Here is a 16,206-nt window from a genome sequence, read left to right on the forward strand (position 1 = left end):
TGTTTCAGCTATGTCAATTTTATTAAAATTTTAGTTAAAATTACCGGATTTCTCTCGGTTTGGCCGAGATTCGAACCATTTTTTATTAATTTAGCACAGATTTAAAATATTTCGGTTGGAATCTCGGCTAAAGGAATTTAGAATGGTTCGTGTTTCAGCTATGTCAATTTTATTAAAATTTTAGTTAAAATTACCGGATTTCTCTCGGTTTGGCCGAGATTCGAACCATTTTTTATTAATTTAGCACAGATTTAAAATATTTCGGTTGGAATCTCGGCTAAAGGAATTTAGAATGGTTCGTGTTTCAGCTATGTCAATTTTATTAAAATTTTAGTTAAAATTACCGGATTTCTCTCGGTTTGGCCGAGATTCGAACCATTTTTTATTAATTTAGCACAGATTTAAAATATTTCGGTTGGAATCTCGGCTAAAGAAATTTAGAATGGTTCGTGTTTCAGCTATGCCGATTTTGTTAAAACTATTTAAATATATATCTTGTATTTAATTTTATTTCTTATGCATTTTTCTTGTACTTGTTGATGATAGAAGTGAGAACATTAAAAAGCTATAAACTGCTCGTGAAATTCAAAGTGGGCCAAAATGAAAAAACATGACCTAAATATTTTTGGTATTTCTACATTTATGCCAAATTAAAAAAAAATCGGAGTGTATCTTTTGGGTAGGTTTATTTGTTAGATCTAACTCTTAATTCAGATCTAAATATCTCACGTGAAATTCAAGTAACGATTATTAATACAGGTCTAAAAGTCACTGGTGAGTTTGGTCTGCAGTGGGAAAAAAATTTTTAATATTTGTAACTATAATTACATAGAGTAATAATTATCATGATAATAATATTACAAATTATGATGACATTATGATAAATTATAAAGAAAACAAATTTTTAATTGAATTCTACTATTATGTTAATAACTTCATATGCACGTTATTACAATTATTTTCGTGTTAGGACCAAAAAATATAGTCGGACCGAAAATAACTGTAACCTTAGTTAAATCAACCATTTTTTTTTCTCTCAATGCTTAGACTCCATCGAAGCTCGATGTGCTCGAAATCGGTGAGAGAAAAACTCATCGCTGTGAGCCGCACTGTGAATCCAAGACACATCTCTACGAACGATCAGAGCTCACGCGCTCTGAATCATCGATCAACTGATCAGCTAATCCGAATAATTGCGGAGCCGGTTCGAGTGACGCAATGGAACGCGCGGATGCGCTTGATTCTCACCGCCACGCCTTGTAATCGGCGGAAAAGTCAGCTCTGAAGAAAAACACGCATCCGTGCGCAAAATCGTCCGCGCGATTGATGTAACGAACGAATTGAGTCGAATCGCGCATTGTCAAGAAATTAAGTCTATATCCAACGGTTGTTTATCACCGATGATAAAGACACACCGCGCACACTTTCTTCCCCGGTGAATGCCGAGTGTGCCAGTCAGATAAGCGACGTTATCGATACTTCATTAAATGGAAGCGCTCTCTCTCTTTCTCTCTCGCTCTCTCTTTCTCGCGTTCTCTCCGTCTCTCTTTCTCGCGTTCTTTCTCTCTCTCTCTCTCTCTCTCTAAACACGAGACACCGTACACCTCGTGGCGACGTTGTGCGAGCAGGTCGTGCCGCTGAAGCGCAATTTGTCTTGCACGAGTGCGGAGGCACGCACCACTATGCAACATCATGGCGGGGCCACCTGTTGCAGTTGCCTGTTGCCGTTCCGTGACTAACGGACGGGAATAAACCGCCGACTTACATAAAAATAATCGACCGGCCTAACGTCTTTCGAGGCCTTCCAGCGGATATGGTGATAGCCGTATGGAGTAAGGTGTACTCGCGAGCACATACGAGATAGCTAAGAAGACGGCGACGACGCTCCTCAGCCTCTTATCTCTGCCGTGGGATTTTTTAAGTTGTTCCTCGACTTCTCTCTCCCCTGCTCTCTCTCATCATCGAGAGAACCTGAACGATTAATCTCGACGTGGAATCGATTTTTCCAATCTCTTGGTAAACTACTTGGTAACTGACAGTTAAATCATATACCTGTCCTTGTCTAATTTGAAGGAAAAAACAAAGACAGGCATATGATTTAATTATTAGTTAACTTACGAAGAGGTTGGAAAAATCGGCCCTTAAAGATTAATTGCCCGATAATTGAGAGAAAACGGATAAGAGAAAATTAATTGAAAATAAATTAATGGGAAAACCGCCAATACACTGCGATCGATTGGTTATCACGTCGATGTTCAAGAGCGAAGTCGAGACACACTCTCAACGTTCAATAATGTAAACACCCGTATCTTGGGCGAAGACTAACTTCACGCATCTCCGACTACGTTGGAGCCTCACTCGCCTCAATTAGATCTAACGATCGCGCATCAGAGCGCGCCTTCTCAGTTCAAACCTGAAATTAATCCTACGTCAAAACAGTGAACGGCGCTCACCGCGCGGCGGAGTGTTTGATCGTCGAATAATATTTCACGGTGTACTAATTTCGAGAGTGTTGCGCGCGCTTCAATTTCTATCTTGGGCGCGAGGCTTTCTTTATCCCGGACCGGTCTCGCAGAGCGAATGATAGAAATGAAACAGAGCGGATAACTTTTCTCGCGCACAGACCGGCCGATCCGACTCGATTTGATCTCACTCTCCATTTCTTGCCGCGCGCGCGCTCCTTAGTAGTCGCTTGCTAATCGATCCACGTTAATTCACGCGCCGTGAAACTCAAACAGTCGCTCTTCCCACGCATCGCGTATCGATTAGCCACTGCGTTCCGATCTAACTCGTCCACTGTCATCTGATCCAATCGCAGAGCGACTGTACTGCTCAGAATTCTTCGAGATACTCTTCTTGTGAGAAGGAGATTTCCTCTCGAGACATAGGAAAAATTAAAAGGCTGCCAGCACGCCTTTGAGAAGCACAAGCTACGCAAACGCGAAGGAAACGCACGGAATCTCGTCCTTGAGATCGTGGTTGCTGTTATTATCGATCTCCGTGGCGTTCTCGAGCAATTCCACGCGATCGCGATTTCAATGATCTTAAGCGACGACAGCGAACCGCCCGGGAGAACTGGTTGACATTGATTGCGTATTATATCAGACGGGAAATCGCATTTCCAACCGCCTCCCGGAGCTCCTCCTCGTCAACGCCGGCTCTTCGTCTACGCTCTAGATATCGGCGAGGCTGATATCATTACCGCGATTTCCAGCGGGTAGAAAACGGGGCGGCTTTGCATACAAATCGCCCGTTAATGGCCGGCCTTAATGCAGGTTGCTTTCTACTGAACGTGGGCGGAAGAAACGTAAGAAAAACCGCGAGTATGAGCGAACGAGACGTACTCAGCGTTTCCCGTAAACGCCTGCGGCACGTTGCAATGTAATTTCGCCGTCAAGCCGCATATCGATGATGACTCCGACTAAAGGTTTGTCTACAATACGTGATGTAACTCAAACAACATAACATTTAAAATTGGGACATAAGACGTCCAGAAAACATCTTAAAAACGTCTCTTAGATGTCTCAGACGGTCTCAAAATATAAGATGTCTTATGTCCTTATTTTAGACGTTGTATTGAAAAACTTAGCATATGAGGTTAGGAGCAAGAGTAAGAAATAAAACTAATTTATTTCACTTATATATACGTTCAAACTCTAACTCCGTTACACCGGAAGCATTTATTTGGCAGAAAGACTTTCGGCGTAAGGAAGTTAAAGTATAAACGTAAGCGAAATAAACTATTTTTATTTTTTACTCCTACTCTTATTCCTCACGCCGAGCTCAATGACAATTGCGTTATTAGGCGTGTGTAATAATTTAGTAAAGCGTATATTCGTCCGCAAACATGAGTTAACTTGGCGGACAATGTATTAATAGATGGGACTTAATTACTATGAATAACTATAATGTGCCACATTATAGCTTATTGCACAGGTAGTCTCGAGAATTCCTGACGAGCAGGAAATACCGCGAAGCGTTTTCATTCCCGAGCTAAACGCACGTAGTTTCGGGCCGAGGGGGTTAATCGTTTAGCATGACGTGAGCAGAACGACGACCCAGATCGTCGCGATCGCGCTCGGATTTGCGTCGAAGAGCGATCTAACAGTACTCTCGAGCTGTTGTTGTTCTACGCCCGCCGTCGGAGCGGAAATTCACACACGATAAAGAGAAGGTAGAACGAAACGTGTTTCTTTTTTCCGCGTTCAAGACTCCCCCGAGACACTGCTTGCCAAGGCAAGTTGCAGGGTTATCACGCGGAAAAGACCACCGCACGAAGCGTGAAATGGTGAGGATTACACCGAAATAAAATTGCACCTGCAAATAAACTAGTTCATACGTAATGAGACAAGTAATTTACACCGAAATGCATCAATATCGACGAGTTGTCTGCGAGCAATCGCGCGTTCCACTCACGTAATTCTTCAAACGCTCCGTTTCTTCTGTGTCATTAAGCACCTGCGGCTTCTGCCTAGCGTCTCGACGAGAACGTCGTACATGTCGATACGTTAGACGTGACCGTTTGAACGTTCAACATTCCCTCTCTCCTCCCAAAGCACACGTGTGCGAAAAATAAAAAGGGTAACCGGAAAAGAGAGAGGGATGAGGTACGAACCATTAGCCCGTAGATCCTCCAAATGCGTTGGCTGGAAGTGGGAGTGATGCTGCAGCTGGAAACCGTAGGCCGGAAGCCAGGGATTCGGCCCGTTCACCAGATCCATGTCGGCGAGTTCGCAGTCCGAGGTCAAGGCCGGATCTTCCTCCTCGTCATCGGCAGCGCCGACGTTCGCCGACGCCGACGTTGTCAGCGTCGCCGTCGCGCTCGAATCGTTGCCGCTCATCGCAGCACGCCACCGATCGCGATGACGCTTCTCCGCGTCCACCAGCACCGGCACCGACGATCGTTAGCCGCTCCGACGAACTGTGAACCCCCTTTCCGCCTCTCCCTCATATCGAGAGAGCCGTACCGGAAGCCACGCCGTTTCTTTCCGGCCGGGACGGGCGAGACAGAGAGAGAGAGAAAGAGAGAGAGAGAGAGTGGACCACTGCTACTGCTGCTGCTGATGCGATGTCAGATTCGGCGCGATTTTGTCGGCCAGATCCGGACGTTGCCGAGCTCTTCTCCCCGTCGAACGGACTCGCGGCAGCTGCAACGTAATAAACATAACTCGATTAGAGCGGGGGAAAAAAGGAAGGGAGACAGCGTATAATAATATTTCGCGATATTTCAGGATCATTTCTTCGAAGGGACAAGAGAGAATAAACGCGATAAAGTGGCTCTTTGATTCTACGATTGCCCGACCTGTATGGAGCGCATTTTCGTGGAAAAGCGCTTTACCAGAAAAAGCGCGGTGTGGTCGACGTGTTAACGACTAATTCTCTCCAGATAGAAAATGCCAGAAGGTACAAGAGACTCTTACATCCAGAAGCGCCCTTAAATTGTCCCGTGTTCTATTCTCGAGTTCTCAGAATTCAAGAGAAGTCGTTAGAGACTCGAAAGACGTTCCTGCATCTCTTTCATATGCTACATCCTCGACTTCTTTGAACTCCCAGAGAGAGATCCCAAAGAGAGGGAGAGAGAGAGAGAGAAAGAGACTGAGACTCAAACTTTCCCTGCTGGCATTCTCCGGCCGCAACACGGTATGGACGGGCAGGAATTCGCGGTGGAATCCGTTCGCGATTTACATCGGGATACGAGGAGGCAGATCGGCCGCAGGGCCGAGCACTCCTCCGGCGAGTCCGCCTTCTCCTTCCCTGGTTGAAGACGCGAGAGAGATACGGGACCTGTATCGCGATCGCGAGGCCCTTAACGAGCGCGTTTACTCCAGGCGGGGTGTTAAATATTGCCGCGAGCCGTGGATTTACATGACACACCGGTCAGAGGGAATTCTCTCTCTCGCGCACGCAGGTGGGAGAGTTACGTTTGTGTAATTGGATAAAGATCGGCTCGGGTCGTCGCCCTTCTCTTCCCTGCCTCTTCCCCTGCCGCCCATTCTCTCTCTGCCTCCCCCTCTCTCCATCTCCCTCTGTCAGTTTCCCTACGCGCGAATCCACGAGCGGCGGAAATTTTATTACCGTCGTATTTCTTTCGGCAGGCAGACCGAACGGCTTAAGGTCGATGCGCACGATACGCTCTCGGTGATCTTCACGGATAAATCGAGTAGGTAAGGAAGCGCGAGAGAGCTGGAGAATACATGATAAAGGGCCAGTCGCGAAACCGCTGACTAAGAATCGAAAGATCATACCGATCTCGTGATACGTAGATATGAGAGATCATTTCCGTTGACATTAGCACGTCGCTATTACACACAGAAAAATACACTCGCTGCATTCATGTAAATGTTTCGAGTATCCCATAAATTTGTATACACGCAAAACTATCTATATATATAAATTCATCATAAGCATTAAATTTAGTCCAAATACTAAATCTTAGTAAGTTAATACTAAATCTTAGTACTTCACAATCGAGGATATTATATCCAAACTACAATTTGGTGTTTTAATCGAGAATATTAAGTTAAAAAATTCGATTTGCTTGCTACATAGACAAACCAACTTTTCTTTCGATCAAGTCTTATGATATTCTTGTAAAGAGAATCAATGAGTATTCTTTTGAGTACGTGATAAAATAAGCTTATTTAAAATTTGTGATCGATAATTTTAAGACTGTTATAACATTAAAATAATCTTTGTTGAGGATAACCAATACTCGAAAGAAGAAAAGTCAACTGAGAAGAGTCGCTCTTTTTAGTAATAGAATAATATTTCTTTTATGTAATATTCGAAACTGTGACGACGAGACCTTCAAGTGCGGAGATGCAGGAGAACGAAACTGACGATCGAGCTTTTCGCTTTTGTATGTATCCCTTGTCCGAACAATCGCGCGCCGAGAACGCGATCGAGATAATCGCTATCGCGCCATTCACGGGACGCGCTTCGACGCGATGTGTCCTTGGACAATTATTTCAAAAGCATGGAAAGTGTTGCGATAGCGCGCGAAGAGAACCGGAAAACCATTCGCGTTCACCGGCAAAGAGCACAGTGATCGCATGACTCACTTCGCGTTGCGCGCGACTCGTACGTCACGGCGTCATTTTTCACGACCGTCGCGAGAATATATCAATACATAGGACAGGTCGGAATCGACGGACTTATCTTCGAAATATATCGGCATGCAGGATTAACGGATCTCTTACCTCGATTTCCGCGTCTAAATAACGGCCACTTTATCGGCACGATTAAGTCGAGATCGGTACAGTACGATCTCAACACTATCGCGATATCAACGCTAGAAAGTGCGACGGACCGATAAATATCGATCGCGTATCGATCTCTCCTAGTTTCGTACCTGGCGACAAGTCGCTAGCGGCAAACTGCACTTCGCGGTCGGCGTTGCACTCTCCTTACACATCGCATATTTACAGTGCGTCTGACTACGCGCGGACACTTTCACTTTACATAATGTCTTTTTCTATTGCGGGTAAAGAGAGAGAGAGAGAGAGAGAGAGAGAGAGAGAGAGAGACCAGATGGAAAGAGCGAGTATTTGACGTTACATTTCTGTAGTATTCATAAAGATTCTACGCTTCAAAAATTCGATATTCGGCAATATTTAACGAAGAAACATTCTTCGAAACTCGTTTCAGACGTGTCACAATTCGCAACAGAATCATCGTTGCGATTTTGTGTTACACGCAGAACACTTCACATATGCACACAGAAAAATATGATTCTACTGCTAAGAAAAGCAATTACACATTTGATTCATCTTGTTTTACGTAATGGTTACCTTCGACAAAGAATATTTGTTTTATAATAACCTTAAAATATAGTAAAAAAATTCAAAAATGCTCATTATTATGAATTGAAAAGAAAAATTTATTCTCTTTACAAGAATATTATAAAAATTTGTCGAAGAAAAACTGGTATTATTCCATACAGTACAAAATCTCCTGGGGACGTCCCACAGATGTCCTGAGGACGTAGAAACGTCCCAGGACGTTCTCAGGACGTACTCTGGACGTCTCCTGGATATTTGTGCTGTTAGGGACATAGTTCAATTCTGTATTGTAAGCAAATCGAATTGTTATCTTAATTGAATATTCCTAATTGAAATACTAAATTTACTAGAATTCAGAATATATTTTAAATAAATTTGATGTTTATGAGATGAATTTATGATAGAGATTTATGAATATATTAACTTATGAGGCACATGAAACAAATATTTAGTCCCTAGATATAGTATCTTTCTGTGTGTATGTGTGTGTACGTGTGTATGTAAAGATTTTCGCGCTAAAGATGTTGTCTCGAACTGTTTTAAATTCTAGAGATCTGAAGTTAACCTCACGTCCAAGGACCAATCACACCGACAAACCAATACTCGTAGAAAAGTAAATAAACGAATCACAGTAAAATATTCAAAAATAATAATTCCCTTTACAATTCTCGACTGTTATTGGTCGATTGATTTAGTGTTGAAATCATGAAAAACAAAGGCGTAAATTCAAGAATTAAAATACTACAAGGCCATAACTTAAACAGAATCCAAGTGACTCGAAGCAATGACAGCTCAAGGAAATCGTAGAATCCAAAAATCGCGAGCTGACTCTATCCGCTCCATCACGTTTCTCGTGGCGATCTCGCGATACCAGAGGAAGAACGGCAACGCGAGGCGAAATGACCGTGAAGAGAAATAAAACACGAGAAATACAGAGAGGTAGAGAGAGACAGCTGTTATCTGGAGAGACCGCGAAAAGGGAGAAAGAGAGAAAGAGAGAGAGAGAGAAGAAGAGAGAGAGACAGAGAACGCTCGTGTAGTAAAACAGTCGCAATCATACGGCACGCGGGAGAGAGAGAGAAGGAAAGAGAGAGGGAAGGAGAGAGAGAGACGCGGCAGAAGATAGAAGGAAGGCAACATCGCGCACTTGGAGAAAATTCCGAGTGCGGCGGCGCGGTGGATACCTACCTGTCAGCGTGCATTCCACGATCCTACGGCATGCTGGAGCAGCAGCTGGGCAGCTCTCCGCCGACGTGTTCTCTCCGCACGTACACCGACGACGGCACACGCGTACGTCGCGGACGGCACGTCGCGTCACACACGGGAGACACACTTGTCGGCTTCGTCGCGCGTCGTTCCTGGGCAACGTCAAGCCGGTGACGTGCGGCGACGCGCGAACATGGCGCACTCACTGTCGATTCGCGCACTCGGCGGTTACTCGGCGGTCGTTCGCACGCGAACACAAACACGGAGGAGGAACGCGAGCGGGCTCACCTACGAGCACGGTGATTCGTCGCGAGCGTGCGCTCGGTCTCGGTCCCGCTGCGACTCGACGCGGCCGGAGCGCGAACGTCGCCACCGGGTGATCCAGAGCTCCGACTTTGAGCACCGCGGGGTAAATACTACAACGAAGCGCGCCGCTTTCGCCCACAGAGCGCCACACGCCGGCCAATCCCCACCCGCGCAGCGCCGCCACGTGGTAGCGGCCGCGGCCAATCGCGCGGCGCGGGGCGCGCGCGCTCATTCTCCGGTCCTGTTCGTAAAGTCGGCCTGTAGTTCGCGCCGAACGGATTCGAAGTATCGATCGTTCGAACGCTTGATCGCGCCTGGGAAATGAGCCTTTCTGCCTCGTCGCCTCGCCGTGTGTACAGGTCGTTCCAATGTCCCGGCGACGATGTCCCGCGGAGCAGGCGAGCTCCGTTCATCGGCGGCGCGTTATTAAGGTGCGACTTCAAACACTTGTTTTATTCCCACGCGAAAACGCCGACAAGCAGTCGTCTTTGTGCCGCGGCGAAATTAGTCGTAATAAGATCCAATGGCACTTTATCATGTTGAGAGAAAAGATATTTAAATAACAGTAAATATTTCTCTGATAATGTGTGTGTGAGGGGGATGCAAATAACACGCTTACTTATCTAAATTACTTAAATAGAACGAATAATTGTTTTCATGAAAAGCTCAAATTTTCTTGAGGTTTTAAGAAAATGCAAGATAATTTCTTGTTTGAAAAATATTTCATGTATTATAGTACGAGAGAGTAAATATACTTTCAGTATATGTCCACTAAAAATAAATATTTACTATTTCATAAATATATTTTCTCTCAGTGTATTCCCTCTCTCATTTGCCACTTGATCGAACGAATCGTTAACGTATCAACGCCTCGTTACTTTCGAGACTCCTTTGTACAGCACCTTCTTGATTGACCGATGTTTCGCTGCTGATAAAGCTTCGCGAGCATTCTAACGGATCGATCGCGTGCCACGCGATATTCCTCGCGACCGGTGCTTTGAGACGCGCGTACAGAGAAGAACTTGACCCCGCGGCCATGAGCCGATCCGCTTCGCGTTCGGTGTCGGTGACCCGTCTCGAAGAAAGAAACTAATTCCAGGTCCGTTACGCACGCTCGTGCCGTTCACCCGGATTCCCGTAATCGTCCGGGCCGAATTTCGAAACCACCGAGGCCGTCCTGCACGTCGGACTTGTTTATTCGCCACACATTCGTCTCAGGTGAGTGCATTGAAAAAAAGTCGTCTGACAGATAGTGTTCCGCGTAGAGTAAGTTTATTTCTATCCCGTCGCGTTGCCGCGATGACTTTGTTGCTTGTCGCGTTACATCACTTGTTCATGAAACCTCTTTCCCTCTTATGGTTCTCAGGTGAGCAGAAAAATCAGAAGACTCCCGCCAACCATTTTAGCAGCAGTTGCTTTCCGAAATTCGCCACCACCTTGAGATACAGCGTCCCTCACCTCGGTCTCTGAAAAATTTGTTCACGATTACGCCAGTTCGTAGAGATCCGTAAGAATAAAGCACGGTATGTTCATTATCCGCATTTGATTTATACATGTCGTTGAAGGTTCATTCCATTACGAATAACTCGTATCTCGTTTGTATCTATGAAAAGAGGACGGAAATAAAAGGTCTGTTCGAACAACTTCTCGACCAATGCAGAAAGTTTTCCGCGGAAACGAGCAGACTTAAAGAATAAAAAGTTAACGGAAAGAAGCAGGCAACGTCTTTCTTCTCGTGTTCTCACCGTATTCGTAATATTGCAGAGCCTCTGTGGACGAGTCCTCGCACTCCTCGCTGGCCGATCTGATCCTCACAACTTCCTGTCTGTCGCGATCGTCGACCTTACCCATGAGTGGCACGTAACCGGATCTGGTTATGCAAGTCCTGCCGGCGTCTTCGACCTAGAAAACCAGATAAGAGTTTCGTCCTGCGGTACTAACCGTAATCGTAGATTTCGCTGGGTTCTTCGTTCACCGTTTCTTCGTCCTCTTCGTCCGCGTTAGCTTGTTCGGTCTCGTCAGCAGCTTCACCGATGGTCTCGTCGCTGATCTTGTCTTCCTCGTCGTCCTCATTCTCGTTCTCTTCGTCCTCGTCTTCGTCTTCATCCTCATCGTCCTTTAAAGCAGAACGGTAGGATCTGCCGTCGTCTGGTTTGTTCCGTGCCCGATGGCGTTTCTGAACAACGTTGTAGTCAGTACTGCGATACGCCTGCTTGATCCAACGTGGGTATTCGAGGAGACGTCGCGACAATTGCAGAGAATTTACGTAAAACGCGGATTCTACGTTTAAAGGATGCCTAAGAATATTTCGGATAATTATATTCGAGTCGTGCATTCCGGAAGAATCTCGATCGGGTCCATCACCGACAGTACGAATACGCGACAGAACCAAAAACGTCGACAGAAACGCAAACATAAACATAGCCTGAGCTGTGTCATTATCGATCGGTAACGATGCGATTTGAATACAAACGCGATTAGATCAAACACGCGCAATCGAACGTAACCGCGATGTTACTTGAAGTCACTTTGGCCCGTATCAATAGGTATTATTTGATACTTGCTTCAAGTGAGACACTCAGATTTAAATTTACAGTTAGATGAGAATATTTCAGTTGAATCGTACAATCACAGATATAAATATCACATATAATTCAATAGAAAAATTTCTATTTAATGTCGAGTAAAAAACTGAGCAAAAAATCTCACATAAGTTTCAAGTGCAATAACTGTTAATGTTTTGTGATGTATATAATGCTGCAATTTTAAGCAAATATACGAGTAAATCATAAAATCGTAGCTTACAAATAAAAAAGAAAAATCGTAGATACGAACGAGTTATCATATGACATACAGTCCGCATAGAATTACAGATCTACTCATAAGTTCTTACGAGTCTTACGAAAACAAGTTATGAGTTTTATGATTTTGTCTAGAATTATAGTAATCTAGTATTAAAGCTTGTATTAATAACTATTTGAAACTTGTCTCATGTGAGATAAACAGGTCTGAATTTTTCAGAATCACATGATATATATGACATTATATTTCATGACATTATATCGCGATTCCCCTGAAAAACTCACATCTAACTAAATCTGAATATCTCACTTGGGGCAAGCTTCAAGTAACGACTATTAATACAGGCCTAAAACACGCATATCAAAATAGATATTATGTAACGTGACTATTTGTAGTAGCACGTATAAATAATACAAAAATATAGCACATCATATCAAAATATACTGATAAAAAATACACGAGGTCAAACTTTAAATATAAAGAGTTTACAAGTGATTTTCTATTGATGATTGTTTCATTAAAACTATCTCTCTCGTTGTTACAATACAAAAGAAAATTATTTTTTATTCAATACAAAACATATGGAAAAGTATACATATACATATATATATATACACATATACGTATATATACATATATATATATATATATATATATATATATATATATATATATATATACACGCACACACTTGTTAATATACAGTAGAGAGGTACACTGGACTATCTAATGTAAACTTAGGAACGCGTTGTTTTTTTAGTTTAAGCGGGATTTTTCTCTAAATATGTTTTGGTCACGACATCGGGACGACATTGACTCAGCACTATGTATTCTGTATTGCCGCAACCCACCACAGGACACCTGAAAACAAAACACGCGATTATAAGCCAGCCGTATGCATCGCAATATCTAACGTTTTATAAAAAACGTACCTAGTCTTTTTGTTCATCTGTAACACTGCGGTGAGGCTTTCCTTGTCATATACGTGACCACAGACTGTATTTCTCACAGGATCAGTCATTCTCATCTTCGAAATCGGATCAATGACATTAATGTCAGTGCCTGTGAGTCGCAAATCCATGTTTGAGTCATCCAACTCATTGTTCTGTGTGCTCTGGTTTACTGAAATATTTATAATATGCTTAAAAGAAGAATCGAAATAACCATTGAGCAAGTTTTTGTATCCATTAGTAGAAATTACCTCGCAATAAATCTTCCACTTGGCGGTCATATGCCAATAGCCTTTGGTCTTCCAATGGGTTGACTTCGATTTTGGACATTGCTGTTTTATATTTCTGTTACAAATAATAACAAATACTGTGAATATCAGAAATAATTAAAATTAAAATTGCTGGTTGAGAAATAAGTTAAAAACTTTTATGAGCTTCATAATTATAAAATCAATCCAGAGTTCAAACAAGTGACCAATGTAAACGTAATATAGGATAGTGATGTAAGTAACCAGAAAAATTCCTTGGTACTTCTAATTAGTAGGGCTTCAAATTACTTTAAAATAAGATTGCTCACATCTCTAATCTTTCCTACATTTTGGCTGCTTTCTACCTCATCCGTACATGGCAGTTGATCTTTAATCTCATTCGCAGCTTTTATTTTTTCTGTCATAAGACAATTCTGTATCATAGCATCCCTCAACTCTTTCAACATTTTTTCTTTTTCTTTCTCATCGACTGAACATATGAACAATATAAATACATTATTACATGTAATTTTCATTTTCTTATGGATGTATCTCAAAGAATTCCAGTTACACTTTTTGCAATTTTAAAACAGAATGCATATAAAGTAGAAGCATATAAAAATGTACAAAATACAGTGATATCCATTTCTACTAAAATTAATTGATTAAATCTTAATTTAAATTTAAACTTTATTTAGATAAAGACTTGAACTCAAGGTTTGATCGACATTGATAGAAAGAGTGCACGAATCACATGCGTATTTCTAACCTCAAAATCTTACCATAATATTTCATAATGTTTGCTGCCATTTTTGCGAAACTACTATCGAAGTCTTCAATTAATTCTGTACACTGTGTCATTTTCTATTATTATTGTATGTTATTTTTGTGCTATTAAAGACACCAATGCTAATTATCCACTTTGTATCAAAAGCTTTCACCCGTCAGTCAGCAAACAACATATGACAAACAACCTATAAAACAGAAGTGGCGCCATCAAATTTACAAGATATTTATATTATTTATCTCTTGCTAATTGCACTTGCTAAATTACATAATTTACTTGAAATTTTTTTTATTAGGCACATCACATATATATTAATCATTTCTAGATTTTCCCTCCTTTTCTTTAAATATGTTTACATATAATTCAAGTGCAGAAAGTGTAACTGGTGCAGTTGTAGAAGCGTTGGGAATCGACTCGTTGTTCGCCAATGAGAATGCGATCCACTTGGCGTTCTCGCAACCACTTGCCGAAATCGCTTCTTATGCAGGCTAGGTTAACTTAATGTACATGCACATTTCAACGAGGAGTGCAATGAGTATTTTTAGATAATTTAAACATTCATTATGAAAAAGTAAATTCATCATATCCCAGATAACACAAAATCTTTAGAGAATGTTCTGAGACGTTCTTAGAATGTAAGAATGTTCTTAGAACGTCTTTAGAACATCCTTTGAAGATTTGTACTGTATGGGATACTTCATGCATTTCATTATTGCTAAAGTAAGAAGTATGGCGAGATATAATATCGTAGTAATAAAATTACATGAAATCATGAAGAATTACAACAAATAACATTTATAAATCGTATCATTCGCTTATCTCATCTGCTTAAGTATCTGAATACAGAAATTGTCGGAAACGGCTATGACTTTATGAATCTTTATGCTCACAAGTAAACCTACTCAAAACTTACGTCCGATTTCTTTCTAATTTGGCACAAATGTAGAAGTACAAAAAATATTTACAAAAAATATTTTAGTACAAAAAAATTTTTTCGGAACTTTGAGCTAAAATAACTTAACTTCTAGAACACGTAGCGCAAAAGTAAAGACAGTTTTATTGAGTAATGTGAACCCAAGGATTCGATTAAGCCCATCCAGAACCTTATCGTCAAACGAGCAATTTTGACTACGTTCAACTTAAGTCTTCGCGTTCGACAATCTTCTGTTCGGTATGCTAATGGCGTCCACCTATCCATAAATAATAACGATAAACGATAATCAAGCGACACATGTCGCCGAGCGCACGCGCGAAACTCGAACGTGTATATTAACGCGAATATCAAGTGATACGTGTTGCGAGCCAAGTACACGCGCGAAGTTCGATTGTGCACATTAACGCGAAGACTTAAATATCGCTTGATATTCGCGTTAATATTATACACGTTCGAGCTTCGCGCATACACTTAGCTCGCGACCAGTGATAGAGGTTGCGTTCGTTTTGGCGCTTATAGCGCGTGTAAATATCATTTGTCCTTATTTAGTATTTTAGGTTGCTTTCCAACAAGAGACACAAGTCGACACAAACATCATTCTATCTTTGTTTCACATTTAGTGAGTAACAAAGATAGGATGATACTTGTGTCGACTTGTGTCTCTTGTTGGAAAGCAACCGATAGAAACAAAGATGAAATGATGCTCAGAGCGCCAAAACGAACGCAGCCAGAAACTTTGCTCTGCGAGCACCACACATCAGCACGGAAGGGAATACGCACACACTCACGCGACCGTACCCGTGAGGCTTATAGACACAGTCGCGTAAATGTGTACGTATCCCTTCTGTGCTGATACGCGCTGCTCGCGACATGTGTCGCTTGATAATTATTACTATTTACCCAGCAAACAAGATGACGTCAAATGACGTCTTAATTACAATAATACATTATTAAGATATCATTTGACATCATCTTGTTTGCTGGGTATGGACGTCATTAGCATAATACCGAACCGACAATTATCGATACCCTAACAGTATAAATATTCAGGAGACGTCCAGAGTACATCCTGAGAACATCCTAGAGATGTTTCTACGTCCTCAGGACATCTGCGAGACGTCCCCAGGAGATTTTATGCTGTATGGATAGGTATGTGCAGAATAAGAGGCAAGCCCTAAAACGAAACGAGACT

At 42.2% G+C, this 16,206-nt stretch overlaps 4 protein-coding genes across 17 annotated transcripts in view; 1 reads left to right on the forward strand and 3 right to left on the reverse strand.

The window, feature by feature from the left end:
* Positions 1-9,391, reverse strand: part of LOC116842387 — a 70,298-nt gene extending 60,907 nt beyond the window's left edge. For all 12 annotated transcript variants that reach the window (XR_004377720.1, XR_004377721.1, XM_032811534.1 and 9 more), the window contains exons 1-2: positions 8,970-9,391; positions 4,616-5,147 (exon numbers count right to left, since the gene is read on the reverse strand). Coding sequence is in view for 10 of the 12 variants with exons in the window: in XM_032811534.1 (XP_032667425.1) it covers positions 4,616-4,841 (226 nt within the window). In the remaining 2 variants the exon portion in view is untranslated. The remainder of the gene's footprint in view (positions 1-4,615; positions 5,148-8,969) is intronic.
* A 1,152-nt stretch (positions 9,392-10,543) lies between these two features.
* Positions 10,544-12,727, reverse strand: LOC116842393 (chaperonin CPN60, mitochondrial-like). 2 transcript variants are annotated; one of them, XM_032811562.1, is made up of 3 exons: positions 11,269-12,707; positions 11,039-11,195; positions 10,544-10,759 (listed from the first exon to the last, which is right to left on the reverse strand). In XM_032811562.1, the coding sequence occupies exons 1-3, from the start codon at positions 11,713-11,715 to the stop codon at positions 10,656-10,658; spliced, it is 708 nt and encodes a 235-aa protein (XP_032667453.1). In that variant the 5' UTR covers positions 11,716-12,707; the 3' UTR covers positions 10,544-10,655. The 2 variants fall into 2 exon arrangements, with proteins under 2 accessions (XP_032667453.1, XP_032667454.1); XM_032811563.1 differs by lacking the exon at positions 11,039-11,195 and having other exon boundaries at positions 11,235-12,727.
* Positions 12,728-12,854: 127 nt separating this feature from the next.
* Positions 12,855-14,530, reverse strand: LOC116842394 (E3 SUMO-protein ligase NSE2-like). Of its 2 annotated transcripts, XM_032811564.1 has the most exons (6): positions 14,357-14,530; positions 14,076-14,267; positions 13,623-13,783; positions 13,297-13,390; positions 13,028-13,217; positions 12,855-12,956 (listed from the first exon to the last, which is right to left on the reverse strand). In XM_032811564.1, the coding sequence occupies exons 2-6, from the start codon at positions 14,152-14,154 to the stop codon at positions 12,857-12,859; spliced, it is 624 nt and encodes a 207-aa protein (XP_032667455.1). In that variant the 5' UTR covers positions 14,155-14,267; positions 14,357-14,530; the 3' UTR covers positions 12,855-12,856. The 2 variants fall into 2 exon arrangements, with proteins under 2 accessions (XP_032667455.1, XP_032667456.1); XM_032811565.1 differs by having other exon boundaries at positions 14,076-14,530.
* A 1,099-nt stretch (positions 14,531-15,629) lies between these two features.
* Positions 15,630-16,199, forward strand: LOC116842395. Its single transcript, XM_032811568.1, has 2 exons — positions 15,630-15,845; positions 16,052-16,199. Exons 1-2 carry the CDS (start codon positions 15,652-15,654, stop codon positions 16,161-16,163), a joined length of 306 nt encoding a protein of 101 aa, XP_032667459.1. The 5' UTR covers positions 15,630-15,651; the 3' UTR covers positions 16,164-16,199.
* Positions 16,200-16,206: the final 7 nt, after the last annotated feature.

The sequence above is a fragment of the Odontomachus brunneus genome, unplaced genomic scaffold (genome assembly GCF_010583005.1).
Source record: "Odontomachus brunneus isolate Ranch 3 - 2012 unplaced genomic scaffold, Obru_v1 Obru_scaffold_025, whole genome shotgun sequence".
Taxonomy (NCBI): Eukaryota; Metazoa; Arthropoda; class Insecta; order Hymenoptera; family Formicidae; genus Odontomachus; species Odontomachus brunneus.

Excerpts from the sequence above, each read along its gene's own strand:
- LOC116842393 (XM_032811562.1), bottom strand. The coding sequence starts at position 11,715 with ATGTTTATGTTTGCGTTTCTGTCGACGTTTTTGGTTCTGTCGCGTATT. Across the intron at positions 11,196-11,268 it reads ACGAAGAGGACGAAGAAACG|GTCGAAGACGCCGGCAGGAC; the intron begins GTGAACGAAGAA and ends CTGGTTTTCTAG. Across the intron at positions 10,760-11,038 it reads TCTGCAATATTACGAATACG|AGACCGAGGTGAGGGACGCT; the intron begins GTGAGAACACGA and ends CAAATTTTTCAG.
- LOC116842394 (XM_032811564.1), bottom strand. The coding sequence starts at position 14,154 with ATGACACAGTGTACAGAATTAATTGAAGACTTCGATAGTAGTTTCGCA. Across the intron at positions 13,784-14,075 it reads AAACATTATGAAATATTATG|TCGATGAGAAAGAAAAAGAA; the intron begins GTAAGATTTTGA and ends TCATATGTTCAG. Across the intron at positions 12,957-13,027 it reads CAGATGAACAAAAAGACTAG|GTGTCCTGTGGTGGGTTGCG; the intron begins GTACGTTTTTTA and ends TTTTGTTTTCAG.
- LOC116842395 (XM_032811568.1), top strand. The coding sequence starts at position 15,652 with ATGATACTTGTGTCGACTTGTGTCTCTTGTTGGAAAGCAACCGATAGA. Across the intron at positions 15,846-16,051 it reads AGACACAGTCGCGTAAATGT|TATAAATATTCAGGAGACGT; the intron begins GTACGTATCCCT and ends ATACCCTAACAG.